This window comes from Carcharodon carcharias, chromosome 7 (genome assembly GCF_017639515.1).
Source record: "Carcharodon carcharias isolate sCarCar2 chromosome 7, sCarCar2.pri, whole genome shotgun sequence".
Lineage (NCBI taxonomy): Eukaryota > Metazoa > Chordata > Chondrichthyes > Lamniformes > Lamnidae > Carcharodon > Carcharodon carcharias.
Genome location: NC_054473.1, coordinates 109,237,579 through 109,251,408, shown reverse-complemented (window position 1 = coordinate 109,251,408; position 13,830 = coordinate 109,237,579). Strand labels below are relative to the sequence as shown.

Sequence of the window (13,830 nt, the reverse complement as noted above, 5' to 3'; positions counted from 1 at the left end):
TGATACTAATTACAAAATAGAAGGCCCCAGGTCTTATCCCTGGTTTCTATTGAATCAGGATTACAGTAAGGTTGGCCTTGTGATCCCTGGGCTAGGGAAGATAAAATTCAGCCCGGTCTTTCTATTTGGTGATTTCTGCTGCAAGTTAGGTGAGGATATGGTTACTCCTGTGATGTGCTCCATGATTAAATACTCTGATGATATATACTGTAGGCTCACAGGATGATAGCCACTCAGATGAGATACAAAAAGGCTGCCTTTTGTTTTCAGGTTGAGGAGAAAAACAAAAAAAAGCAAAGCTTTGATTTCAACCATCTCCACTGTCACACTAGCTGATCCTAGTAAGAAATGTCAGCCTAGACTATGTGCTCAAATCTCAGGATTGGATCTTGAATCCACAACCTTCTGATTGAGGGGTGAGAGTGCTACGTACTGAGAAATTGCTCCCTCTCCTACTAAATAAACTCCAGCTACTCCAGCCTGAAACACAGTGATGCATGCTGTGGAATTGCATGGTACCTGGGGAGAGTGCAGAAAAGACTCACGAGAATGGTTCCAGGGATGAGGAAGTTCGGTTATGAAGATAGCTTGGTGAAGTTAGGACTGTTTTCGTTGGGGGGATAAAAAGGCTGAGAGATTTGATAGAGGTATTTGAAATCATGAGGAGTCTGGACGGAGTAGTTAGGGAGAAACTTCCTAATGATGAGAGGATTGGTAACGAGAGGGTACAGATTTAAAGTAATTGGCAAAAGAGATATGAGAAAAGATGTTTTCATGCAGCAAATGGTTAAGGGCTGGAATGCGCTGCTGGAAAGTGTGGTGGAGACAGGTTCAATTGAAGCATTCAATAGGGAATTGGACTGTTATCTGAAAAGTGAGAATATGCAACGTTACAGAGAGAAGATGGGGGAATGGCACTCAGTAAATTGGTCATTCCGAGATCTGGTGCAGACACAATGGGCCGAATGGCCTCCTGCTGCACTAGCAATTCTGCGATGTTTCCCTTGACGTGAGCTTCTTTCCATAGCTCAATCATGTGCCCACTCTCAGATCTTGCAGAGAGCTGGTATTTGGAGCAGCTCAACTTTTGAGAACTGGCCGCTAGAAGGTGCAGCCTGTGACTGGTCCTCCCAGCCTCCAGGGAGCGCTGTTTGTGGAAGCAAGCGTGTATGGGTGGGGAGCTCTTGTTGGCGACACTGCCTCGTTGTATGCGGCCTTGACGGCAAGGGAGCCTCCAGTGTCTGCCTCATGCCGGTAGACACGAAGCGGGTGCGGGGCCCGGAAGAATCCCAATCGCCACTGCTGTTTGTGGGGGGAGATGTAGGTGCGAGGCCGAGGCCCTTACAGCCCCGGGCGGACGGGCGATCGGCGGCGGAGCCGAGGCCGGTGTTTGCCCGGGCCGGGCTGGTGAGCCAAGCGGATGGCTCGGTGTACGCTGAGTACGGGCGCAGCAAGGTGCTGTGTGCCGTGTACGGACCCCGAGAGAGCGACAGGAAGGAGGAGCGTCGCCTGAGCGGGGCCACCCTAGGCTGCGAGTTCAGGTAGAAGCGCGAGTCGGAGAGGAGCCCGTGAGGCGGAATAGTGCGAGTCCGGGGACGGGGGGAATAGTGCGAGCCCGCGGAGAGAGGGAATAGTGCGAGTCCGGGGACGGGGGGAATAGTGCGAGTCCGGGGAGGGGGGTGGGGGGGGGAGAAATAGTGCGAGCCCGCGGAGGTGGGGGAATAGTGCGAGTCCGGGGAGACGGGGAATAGTGCGAGTCCGGGGGGAGGGGGAGGGAGGGAATAATGCGAGTCCTGGGGGGGGGGGGGGGGGGGGGGGAGAAAGGGGGGCAATAGTGCGAGTCCTTGGGGGGGGGAGAGGGGGGGAATAGTGCGAGCCCTGGGGGGAGGAGGGGTTATAGCGTCCCCTGGAGGAGGGGAAGTGGTTATAGCATCCTCTGGGGGGGAGGGGAGGGGGTTATAGCACTATACCCCCTTCCCTGGGGGGGGGGTGGTTGGGGGCGTCATAACCCCCTCCCCTCTTCCAGGGGATGCTATAACTGTGTTGGGGGGTGTCTAGTGGCCCTTGGGGGTAGAGTGCTCCCTGGGAGAGGGGGTATAACGCCCCCTGGAGGTGTGTGTCTCGTGCCCCCTGTCAGTGGGGGATATAGTGACCCTGGGGAAGGGTTACAGTGCGTCCTAGGCATGTGCTTAAAGTGTCCCCTGCTGGAGGGGTTATAGTGCCCCAGGGGGGAGGGGTGATTTGTGCCCCCTGGGAGAGGGGATATAGCACCTTGTGGGGGAAGGGTGTATAGAGCCCCCTGGGGGGAGGGGCATCTTGTGCCACCTGGGGGCAGGGACATAGTGTCCCCTGGGGGTGTGGATATAATGCCCTGGGGATTAGGGGTGCAGAGCACTCCCTGTGGGTAGGGGTTGAAGCGCCCCCCCTGTGGATGGGGGTAGAGCGCCCCCCGGAGAGGGATAAAGTGCCCCCGGGGGAGGGAGGGTAGAGTGTCCCCTGGGGGGGAATGTGTTCGTAGAGCCTCCAGTGGGGGTGGGGGAGGGGTATAGAGCATCACCGCTAGGTGGGGGGTAGAATATTGCCAGGGGGTGAAGTGTAGAGTGCTCTCAGCTGGTGTGTATCAGGTCAGATCGGCTCAGGTCTGAGGGCTGCACTGGTCTCACAGTCTCCAAGCACCTCCAGTTTAATGGCTGCTGATGTGTTGGGGAACCAGGGTGGTGTAAGCATGCTGGTAATGGGTGGCCAGGCAGGTTCTGGGGTGAGGTGTTTGGGGCTAGGGAGATTCATAATCAAATCCCTGACTCCAGACTTTCCAAGAAGTGATTTTGATGAAGTGAATTGTGGAAACAAATAATTTTGGTTGGTCAGTTAATGTGTAACGAGGGGGGAATTATCACCATCAGCAAAAGAAGACAGGGTGGGAGGAATTGTAGAATTGTAGAGCACTGTGCATTCCCAATCACAATAACTCAGTGTGAATAACCAGATCATCAGGCCACCTCCAATTCCTTTACCCAATCCCCTTCAGCCTGTCATCGCATTGCCAGTTCTTGCGCCAGTGAAACTAGTTTCTTTTCATTTACTTCATCCAAATCGTAAACAGTGGTGTTCCCCAGAGGTTGGTACCAGGAACATTGCTTTTTTATATATGTGTATTAATAGCCTACACTTAGGCGTTTAGGGCACAATTTCAAAATTTGCAGAAAATTTGGAAGTATTGTGAACGGTGAGGAGGATAGTGATCGACTTCAAGAGGACAGGCTGGTGGAATGGGTGGACATGGGGCAGATGAAATTTAATGCAGAAAAGTGTGAGGTGATACATTTTTGTAGGAAGAACAAGGAGATGCAATATAAAATAAACATTACAATTCTAAAATGGGAACTGGGGGTATATGTGCACAAATCATTGAAGGTGACTGGGCAGATTGAGAAAGTAGTTAAAAAAGCTTTCAGGATCCTGGGCTTTATGAATAGAGGTAAAGAGTACAAAAGCAAGGACATTATGATCCTTCTAAACACTGGCTCAGCCTCAACTGGAGCATTACATTCAATGTTAGGTGGTGCACTGTAGAAAGAATATGAATGTTCAAGAGAAAACATTTACAAGAATGGTTACTGGGGTGATGGTGTTCAGCAACATAGATAGGTTAGAGAAACTGAGATTGTTCTCCTTAGAGAAAAGGAGTTTGAGACGATTATCCATAGAGGTGTTCAAAATCATGAGGGGCTGAGGCAGAGTAGATAGAAATTATTTCCTTACCAAAACTTGAGTTCCTGTTCTTTTATTTAACTCTCAAGTTCCTGGTTACTCTCCAAACTAGACCTTTTGCGTACCCTCCGCCGTATTGTTGCTCCCAGTATGGATCACAACGACCTCCTCCCCCTCCAGTAACTTTTCGAGATTCTGTTATGATCCCCATAAGAGACTTTTAAAAGCTATTTGAATTCCCAGTGACTGACTGGAAGGATCACGTGACAAGATTTAAGTTTCAATCTAATAAACAAGCTAAGAGCAACATTGTCTAAACACTTTTCAGTAGACAACGTACGCTGTACAGAAAAGACCCCAGTTTAACTTTAAAATGACTGAAAATCACCCTCCGTGATTATACTTTACTTTGTCCCTTAAGTGGACACTTCATTCTCCAGGAACCAATCTAAAGCTATTCATTCTCAGCTCCTGGTGGCTTGCTTCCTTTTTCCTTTTTCAGCAGGTAACTTCTAATTCTTGAATTTACTACCCTGGAGATCCCTCCCTCCAGCCAAAGGTTGGTGAATCTTCCAGCCTCGTTTAAATCCTCACGGACTTGGTCTCTTCAATCTTAGCACAAGCTCCCACCTGCATTCTTTTGCTGCCTCTATCTCTCTGCTCTCTCTCTCTCATCTTGAAATTAAATAGACAATTTAAAGTATAACCCTTTACAAAACCTGACATTCATAACACCGACCTGTGAGACTTGAGAATAACAGTCTACCCAGAGTCACCACAGATGCTCTTACCATTGTCCAAAGGTGCGAATATCTTGCACCTTCCTAGTAAATCAATCTGGGCCTCACTGTCCTCATAGCAACCAAACAATCCTGGTTTGTTATTAAGCAGGATTCGGAGCATGTCACCCTTCACTACATCATATTACCTTAAAATAAAAAGACAGTCCCAAAACATAACAAAACAAAATCTTTTAAACTTTGCATTTGTAACAGTTTCCTCACCCTGACAGCAGAAGGTGGCATACCATGTGTGACTGTCAATCCTGCTTACATTGGATGCTATCTACCCCCTAATTATTGAATCCCTACAACTACTACGTAACACTTCCCCATTACCCCTTTAGGAATACATTACATAGGATTACATATGATTTACGGCACAGGTACAGACCATTTGACCCAACCAGTCCATGCTGGTGTTTAGGCTCCAGTTGAGCCTCTTCCGATTTTTCCTCATTTAAATCTATCACTATAACCCTCTATTCCTTTCTCCTTCAAATACTCGTCTAACTTCCCCTTTGCATCCAGACTACGCGCTTCAACCACAACTCCCTGAGCTGGCGAATTCCACATTCTCACCAACCTCTGGGTAGAAAAGTTTCTTCTGAATTCCCTATTGGATTTCTTGGTGATTACCTCATATTGATAGCTTCTAGTTATGCTTATCCCCACAAGAGGAAACATTCTCTCTTTATCCAGTCAATCAAAACCTTTCATAACTTTAAAGACCTCTGTAGGTCACCCGTCAGCCTTCCTTTTTCGAGAGAAAAGAGACCTAGCCTGTCCATCTTTCTTGATATGAAAACCCATGCATTTCTGGTATCATCCTTGTAAATCCTCTCTGAACTCTTTCCAGTGCCTCTCTATCCTCCTGCTCCCAAGCGCCATAGTCAACATTCCAATTGTCCTCCCAACAGCCTTTCCTCACCGGTAGGAAGTGCATTGCGCCCGTTGGATAGGATCAGTTTCTGTGGCATCTCGTTCTCTATCTCACCTGGGTCCTCCTTACTCTGGACAATATCAGTCCGACCACCTATGTTCTAACCCTGTACCTCTCTACTAAGTGTGACCGAATTCTGTAATATAATGTCCAAATACTGCCCCCCACCATGCCACAATGTTGCCAAGTGTCTCCAACTTGCACTCCAGCTGGAACCACAGACATTAAAGATAGAGACATCTAGTGCAGATGTGTTCACACTCTCACTGTCCATAAACTCTCACATACAGCTGTCCAGACACACTACCAGCTCTACCATATCTCAATCTAGATTATTTATATCTACTTTTTAATTTGTTGTAAGTTTTTTCTACATATTATCTTGCACTAAGAATTAAAACGCTGGTCAAAATATTAAATACTTATTACCTCAATATTTCACATATGAATACAAGTATTGGAGACAAAAACTGCACCAATTCCTTTGCCCTCTGCAAATTTCCACTCTCACCAAATACCAACTTTTCCACTCTATGCTACACTCTTTTAGAACATAAGAACCAGGTGTAGGTGTAGGCAAATAAGCTCCTCGAGCCTGCCCCGCCTTTCAATACGGTCATAGCTGATCTCATTTTGGCCTCAATTCCAATTTCCCATCCTATCCCCATAAGCTTTCAACCTGTTACTGATTAAAAATCTGTCTATCTCCTCTTTAAATTTATTTGGCATCCCAGCATCTGCTGCACTCTGAGGTAGTGAATTCCACAGATTCACGACCCTTTGAGAAAAGTAATTCCCCTTCACCTCTGATTTAATCTACCACCCCTTAGCCTAAAACTATGGCCTCTTGTTCTAGAATGCTCCAGAAGGGGAAACATCCGCTCCATGTCTACTTTGTCTATCCCCTTTAGCATCTTATATACCTCAATTAGATCTCCCCTCATCCTTCTAAACTCTAGCGAGTATAGGTCTAAAACTGCTCAATCGCACCTCATAAGACAAGCCCTGCATCTCTGGAATCAATCTAGTGAACCTCTTCTGAACCGCCTCCAATGCAACTACATCCTTCCGCAAGTAAGGGGATCAAAACTGTGCACAGTATTCCAGGTGCGGTCTCACCAGTGCCTTGAACAGTTGCAAAAACACTTCCCTATTTTTATACTCTTCCATTAGCAATAAATGCCAAAATTCCATTTGCCTTCCTTATTACCTGCTGTACCTGCATACTAGCTTTCAGCGATTCATGCATGAGGACACCCAGATTCCCCTGCACTGAAGCATTCTGAAGTTTCTCTCCATTTAAAATAATAAGTTACCTTTTTATTCTTCCGACCAAAATGGATAACCTCACACTTATCCACGTCAAACTCCATCTGCCAAATTTTGGCCCATTCAACTAATCTGTCCATATTCACTTGTAAATTTCTTATTTCTTCATTGCCACTTACTTTCCCACCTATTTTGGTGTCATCTGCAAATTTAGCTATAGTACTTTCTGTCCCTGAATCCAAGTCATTAATATAGATTGTAAATAGTTGGGGCCCAAGGACCGAACCCTGTGGCGCCCCACTAGTTACAGTTTGCCATCTAGAAGAAGACCCATTTATCCCAACTCTCTGCTTTCTGTTGGTTTGCCAATCCTCTATCCAAGCTAATATATCAACCCTAACTCCGTGTGATCTTGTGTATTAATCTTTTGTGCGGCACCTTATCATAGGCCTTCTGGAAGTCCTACATCTACAGCTCAGTGTGATGTTGGACAGAATGGTCCTGCTGGGGTCTGATCAATATTTTGTAAAGGTTTAGCCCAATGTCCTTGCTTTTTTTACTCTATGCCTCATGGAATTCTGCCCTGTCAGAAACTCTGATGGGAGCAGAATCTTTAAAAGGGAAGTGGATAGGTATTTGGAAAAGAAAAGCAGGGTAATAGGATTGTGGAGAGCAGGGAAAATGGCTTTATGGTCATGGGAACATGTTGAATTGAATCCTGGGGTTGTAAAGGAACTCCTGGGGACCTGGAATTGGTGTTCAGTTCCCCAAATTGGCTGAGTCGCCTCTGACTGTGAGCACCCAATGCTTCTTCATAGATCTGGAACTCAGCTCACATCAGCACCTTGAGAAGCAAGGTTATGTTTTAAATAGATGAGAATCATAGAATGGTACTGCACAGAAAGACGCTATTTGACCGATCATGCCTGTGCCAGCCCTTTGAAAAAGCTATCCAATTATTCCCATTCCCCTGACCTCTCACCATAGACCTACATTTTTTTTCAAGTATCAGATGAATAAGTTCAAAGCATTTAATTTTTTTCCCCCACCTTGTAGATTCGCCCCGTTCTCTTGCAGTAAGAGAGCAGCCTGGATTCAGGGCAACCTGGAGAAGGAGTACTCGTCAATCATGGAACAGAGTTTACAGCCTGCCATCTGTCTCCACAAGTACCCTAGATCGCAGATTGAGGTATATGTGATGGTTTTGGAGAATGATGGCTCCACTCTGGCAGCTGCTTTGACTTGTGCCTCCATAGCGTTGGCAGAAGCAGGCATTGAGATGTTCGACGTGGTGGTGGGTTGCTCCTTGAGACAGTGTGGAGATGTCTCTCTTCTGGACCCGACTGCAGCCGAGGACTACAATGCATCTAGCTCCCAGGAGGTAGATAACGGCAGCTTGACTGTGGCATTGCTGCCCACCCTTAATCAGATCTCAGGGCTGGTGTCTAAAGGAGAGTGGGAGGAGCAGACATCAGTGGAAGCAATCAAGGCCTGTGTTGAGGGCTGTCAGAAGCTGTACTCTGTAGTCCAACAGTGTCTAACCAAATCGATTAAGAGGAAGATCCCACAGCTTGTCAGTAAGGCTTAGATGCACTCATATGGGCATTCCAGTAAATACATTTCTAAAAAAAGTTTCAATTTAAAATGTTTTTTTATCATTGTATTAACTGCATCTACACAATTCAAGTTATAAAGTATCCTTTGTTAAAAGTAATATAACGTGGACCAACACACTATTGGATTGAAGATGGAAGTACCAGGTTCAGTTCCTCCCTCTGTGCTGTGTTGCCTGCTCTGCGCTACTGCTGAAGTTGAGAAGCTGCGATAGTCTTCAGTGCCCCAAGCTGGGGAAGGGATAATAACTCAGGGTTCCTGTTGCTGATTGCTGTTCAATCACTTCTGCTGGAATTGTGGATGTTGGGACGCGATTAGCTTCTTGGCTCAACTGCGATTCACCTGCAGTCTAGGCTCAGGGTGTGAATAGAGCTGTACTCCAGTAAAGCCTGACTTTCAGGTGAAGCAGGGAGAGTATTAGAAATTGAGATCTGAAATGATAAATAAGTCTCTCTTCACTTCTTATTTTTGCCTGGTCACAGTATTTATTTCCCTACCTCCTCTCTAAGAAGATTTCTTTTCTTTGGGCCTACGAATTAGACAACACAATCTGTCTGGTATCAGTCTGGCATTTATCCTGAATAATCCTTGTGGGTTATTAAGACATGCAGTCTATTTGATGGACAGAGATCTTCTCCAGTTGGTCCCAGATGTGGTTCTTATTTGTACTATGGATAGAAACAAGAAGAAACTGCATGGTATAGAGAATTAGCATTGAGTGAGTGTCACCTGAGGGACTTGCTTTGAATTGGAGGCCAGATTGATGAGGTAAATAGCTACTGGCTGGAAGGACATTGTGTTAAATGAGCTTGGGAAATCTCAACTCAGCAGCCAGTGGGCATCAGCATTCAAAAGAAAACTGCTCAGAGTTGGTGGTGCTACAGCAGCTGGTGTGAGGAGTGTAGGTCTTCACACTACTGCAGTAATGGGGGCTACTGCAGATTACTGGGTAGGGTAGAGGGATTTTTGCTCCACACCCAACTTGTAATGTGCCAGACCTGGGTACGCTTGATGTTGAATGTTCAGTGTGGGAAAAGTTCATCCTGTCTGTTTAATTTTTTTTACAAATAAAATCAAAATTCCTGATGACCATTCTGTCATTGTTCTACACATGCTGAGTTGTAACCCGGGAGTAACATCTCATCAACCTCTAAGTGATGGCTATGCTGAGTTACTTTGTGGAGCATCAGAGTGGATCAGATATCAAGTTCCAATTAGCAGTGAGATGCTATCGAGTTGCCTGATCTTCTTGGGTTAAATAATAACATGTTTGATTTTTCTTTTCACTTCTGATTGCATTCAGGACCCCTTGTAATCACTATTGGATGTATACTTTTGTGGGTGTTGGGTGAGGATAGGATTGGGCCAGGCTGTTCAATGCCCTTTCCAACACTGTCAAAACTCTCAAATAATGGTTGCATGGAGCAGCTACTGGAAAGGCTGCCAGTACGTGTGGAACTCCAGAACATTCAGAGAAGCGGGCAAGAACTTGCCCGATGCATCCTTCACCACATCCTGCAAATGTATAATTGTGAAAGAAAATATTTTTCAAACTGAAGCTATTGTTAAAGATTCTTATATTCCCCTTCTGTAATAGAGCACAGATGCTTTCTCAGCAGTGATGCTGAATCGATGATAACAGACCTTTATGGCTACTGCCCTCCCCTCTCACAATATGATACCACTGTCATCATGGCTCCTCTGAGCTTTCCTCTCTTTTTGGTTCCATGTTTGTACTAAATCTTTCCACATCACCTTCGTCTTCCCTGTAGCATTGAAATCAAAATGACTCTCATTAATTGCTCGTTCCTTCCCCGGGCGACAAGATTTTAGGTTTTCCTGGGCTCCCCCTCCAATGTGCAGAACCAAAGCATGGTACGAGACAGAAGAATGGTGGCAGAACCCAGCATGGGAGTGCAAAAGACACATTTTCAACCATCTTCAGCCAGAAGTTCTCATTGGATGGTCCTTCTCAGCCTCCTCCTCTGGTTCCCAGCATCACAAGATGCCAGTCTTCAGCCAATTCAATTTGCTGCATGTGATATCAAGAAACAGCAATGAGCAAAGGCTAAGGGTCCAGAAAACATCCTGGCTGTAGCGCTGAGATTTGTTTTTCAGGACTTGCGCATCTCTAGCCAAGCTGTTCCAGGACAGTTATAACCTTACACCCACCTGCCAATGGGGAAGATTGCCCAAGTATTCCCTGTCCGTAAAAAGCTGGACAAATCCAATCTTGCCAATTACCATCTTATGTGCCTGGTTCAAACATGGACAAAAAGCTGAATTCCAGTGGTAGGGTGAGAGTGACTGCCTTTGACATCAAGGCGGCATTTGATCGAATGTGGTGTCAAGGATGTCTAGTAAAATCAAAGTAATTGGGAACTCTACTGCTTGGAGTCATACCTAGCATAGATTGTGGCTGCCAATTATCTCAGCCTCAGACCTTTGCTGCAAGCATTCCTCAGCGTAGGCCCAACCATCTTCAGCTGCTTCATCAATGATCATCATAAGATCAGAAGTAGAGATGTTCACTGGCGATTGCACAATGTTCAGCTCCATTCACAGTTTCTCGGGTAATGAAGTAGTGCCCACATGCAGCAAAACCATCACTACATCCAGGTTTGGGTTGTTAAGTGTCAAGTAATATAAATGATACTAACATAAAAGGGAATCCAAAAGTCTTCTATAGATATAAATCTTCAATGTAAATTGTAATGGCGGTGTTGACCAAAAAGGAGATTTATGCATGGAGGAAGAAAGCATAGCTGAGGGACTAAATAATTACTTTGCTTCTATCTTTATGAATGGAAGATGATGCTGCCAGAGTAAAAGTGATAAAAGAAGTAATTGAGACACTGAAGGTGCTAAAAATTGATGAGATACTAGAAAGGAGATGGAAGAGAAAAACACTGCAGATGCTGGAAATCTAAAGTAAGAACAGAAAATGCTGGAACTACTCAACAGGTTATGGCAGAATCTATGAAGAGAAACAGAGCTAATGTTTCAGGTCTGTGACCTTTCATCAGAACTTAGAAAAGTTAGTGTTGTAATAAATTTTGAGCAAAGGGTAGATGGAACAAGGACAAAGGGAAGGTCTGTTTTAGGGTAAAAGTCAGGAGAGATTGACATCATTGCTTCACCTGGAAGGATTGTCTGAGGCTCTGGACAGTGAGGAGAGAGGAGTTAAAAGGGCAGGTGTTACATCTCCTACAATTGCATGGGAAGGGGACAGGTAGGTGGTGGTGACTGAAGAGTGTATCTCAGAGGGAACAGTCCCTTCAGAATGCTCAAAGTGGAGACGATGTGTTTAATGGTGGCATCACACTGGAAATAGTGGGAAATGATCCTTTGAACAGAGGCTGCTGGGGAGAAAGGTGAAGTCAAGGGAGACACTATTGTGGTTCTGGGAGGGAGGGGAAGGGGTGAGAGCAGAAGTGTGGGAAATGTGGCACACATGGTTGAGAGCCCTGTCAACCACAGTGGGGTGGGGGGGGCTCCTCAGTTGAAAAAAGAAGACATCTCAGAAGCAATGTTGTGGAAGGCGATGGAGACGGAGGAACTGAGGGAATGAAATGGAATCCTTACAGGGTGTAAGGTGTAAGGAAGTGTTGTCGAGGAAGCTGTGGTAGTCGGTCGGCTTATGACTTAGTTGATAGCCTATTGCTAGAAATAGAGACAGAGGTCAAAAAAGGGAAGGGAAGAGTCAGAGATGGACCATGTGAAACTGAGAAAAAAAGATGAAAATTGGAAGAAAAGTTGATTAAATTTTTCAATTCAGGGAAGGTGAGAGCAAGACACAGAACTGATACAGTCATCGCTGTACCAGAACAAGAGTTGAGGAACAGGGGCTGAGTAGGACTGAGGACTGGGACTAGAAATGTTCGATGTATACTACAAAAAGGCAAGCATAGTGAGGAGCCATGAAGGCACCCATAGCAACACCCTTTTATTTGAAGGAAGTGAGATGAGTTAAAAGAGAAATTGTTCAATGAGAGAACAAGTTCAGGCAGGTGGAGGAGGTGTTTGATGGGGACTGATTGGGCCTCTGTTAAAGGAAGAAGTGGAGAGCTCTCAGACTTTCCTGATGGGGGATGGAGGTGTAGAAAGATTGGACATCCATGGCAAAGAGGAAACAATTAGGGCAGGAAATTGGAAACTTTTAAAGTGACGGAAGCACCAGAACAGCCGCTGATGTAAGTGGGAGGAGACTGGATGAGGGCAGAAAACAAACAGTTAAGGTGGGAAGAAATAAGTTCAGTGGGGCAGGAACAGGCCGAAATGATAGGTCTACCATGGCAGTAGTGTTTACCGATCATGAGAAGGAGATAGAAGTGGGCTGGATGAGGTTGAGGAGCTATGAGGTAGGAAACTGTGGAGGGAAGATCACCAGAGGAGTGAGATAAGTGACTGTTCTGGAAACAATGGCTTGACGTTCAGTGGTGGCGTCATTGTCCGGGGGAGATGGGAGAAGTGCCAAAGAGTTGGCGTTCAGCTTCTGCAAGGTAGAGGTCAGCTTGCAAACAGAGCAGTGGTAAATGGTATTCAGACTGGAAGAAGGTGTTCCTCGGGTCAGTACGAGAACCACTGCTTTTCTTGATGTATACTAATGGCTTGGGAGTGCAGGGCACAATTTCAAAACCTGAAGATGATACAAAACTTGGAAGTATTGTGAACTATGAGTGATAGACCTCAAAAGGAAATACGCTGTTGATATGTGGCAGATGAAAGTTAATGCAGAAAAGCATAAGGTGACTAGTGGCAGAGTGAGGATGTGGTTAAAAGCACATGGAGTACTGGGCTATATAAATAGGGGTATTGCATACAAAAGCAAAGAAGTTATGATTAACCTTTATAAAACACTGGTTTGGTCTCAACTGGAGCATTTTGTCCAATTCTGGCCACTGCACTTTAGGAAGAATGTAAAGGCTTTAGAAAGGGTGTAGAAAAGATTTACAGGAATAATTCCAGGGATATGGGACTTCAGTTACATGGGTCGAATGGAGAAGCTGGGACTGTTCTCCTTGTAGAAAAAGATATGTGAAATAGGTGTCCAAAATCATGAGCGGTCCAGGAACAGTAGATAGATCAAAGCAGTGCCCATTACCACAAGGATCAAGAACCTGAGGAAACAAAATTTAAGGTGATTGACAAAAGAACCAAAGCCGACATAAAAAAAAACTTTTGACACAGGAATTGGTTACAATTGGAAAAGTATTGCCTGAAAAGGTGGCGGAGTGTTATGATGTGGCAGATGATGTGTGCTTGGTGGACCAAATCAACGAGGGAAAGCTGGTTGTGCTATCACAATGGTTTTGCAATTTGTATTTATTACGAGATGTGTGCACTGAATTTAGAAGTAATAAGTCCACCAAAACTTTCAAAAATTTAATTAAAATATTTATTAACAAAAATATAAGATGTCAAGCACATACATAAGACTACAATTACTACTATAATAATTCCTAAAATACCTAATTGATCTGATCCCAGTTACACTCCCTTTAAGGCAACAGT

At 45.3% G+C, this 13,830-nt stretch overlaps 1 protein-coding gene across 2 annotated transcripts in view; it reads left to right on the top strand.

The window, feature by feature from the left end:
- Positions 1 to 1,193: 1,193 nt before the first annotated feature.
- setd6 (SET domain containing 6, protein lysine methyltransferase) overlaps positions 1,194 to 13,830 on the top strand; it is a 55,839-nt gene continuing 43,202 nt past the window's right edge. The window contains exons 1-2 of one of the 2 annotated variants that reach the window (XM_041191765.1): positions 1,194 to 1,541; positions 7,759 to 8,083. In XM_041191765.1, coding sequence (XP_041047699.1) covers positions 1,249 to 1,541; positions 7,759 to 8,083 — 618 coding nt within the window. In that variant the 5' untranslated portion in view covers positions 1,194 to 1,248. The remainder of the gene's footprint in view (positions 1,542 to 7,758; positions 8,084 to 13,830) is intronic. The other variant, XM_041191766.1, reaches the window with a different exon arrangement.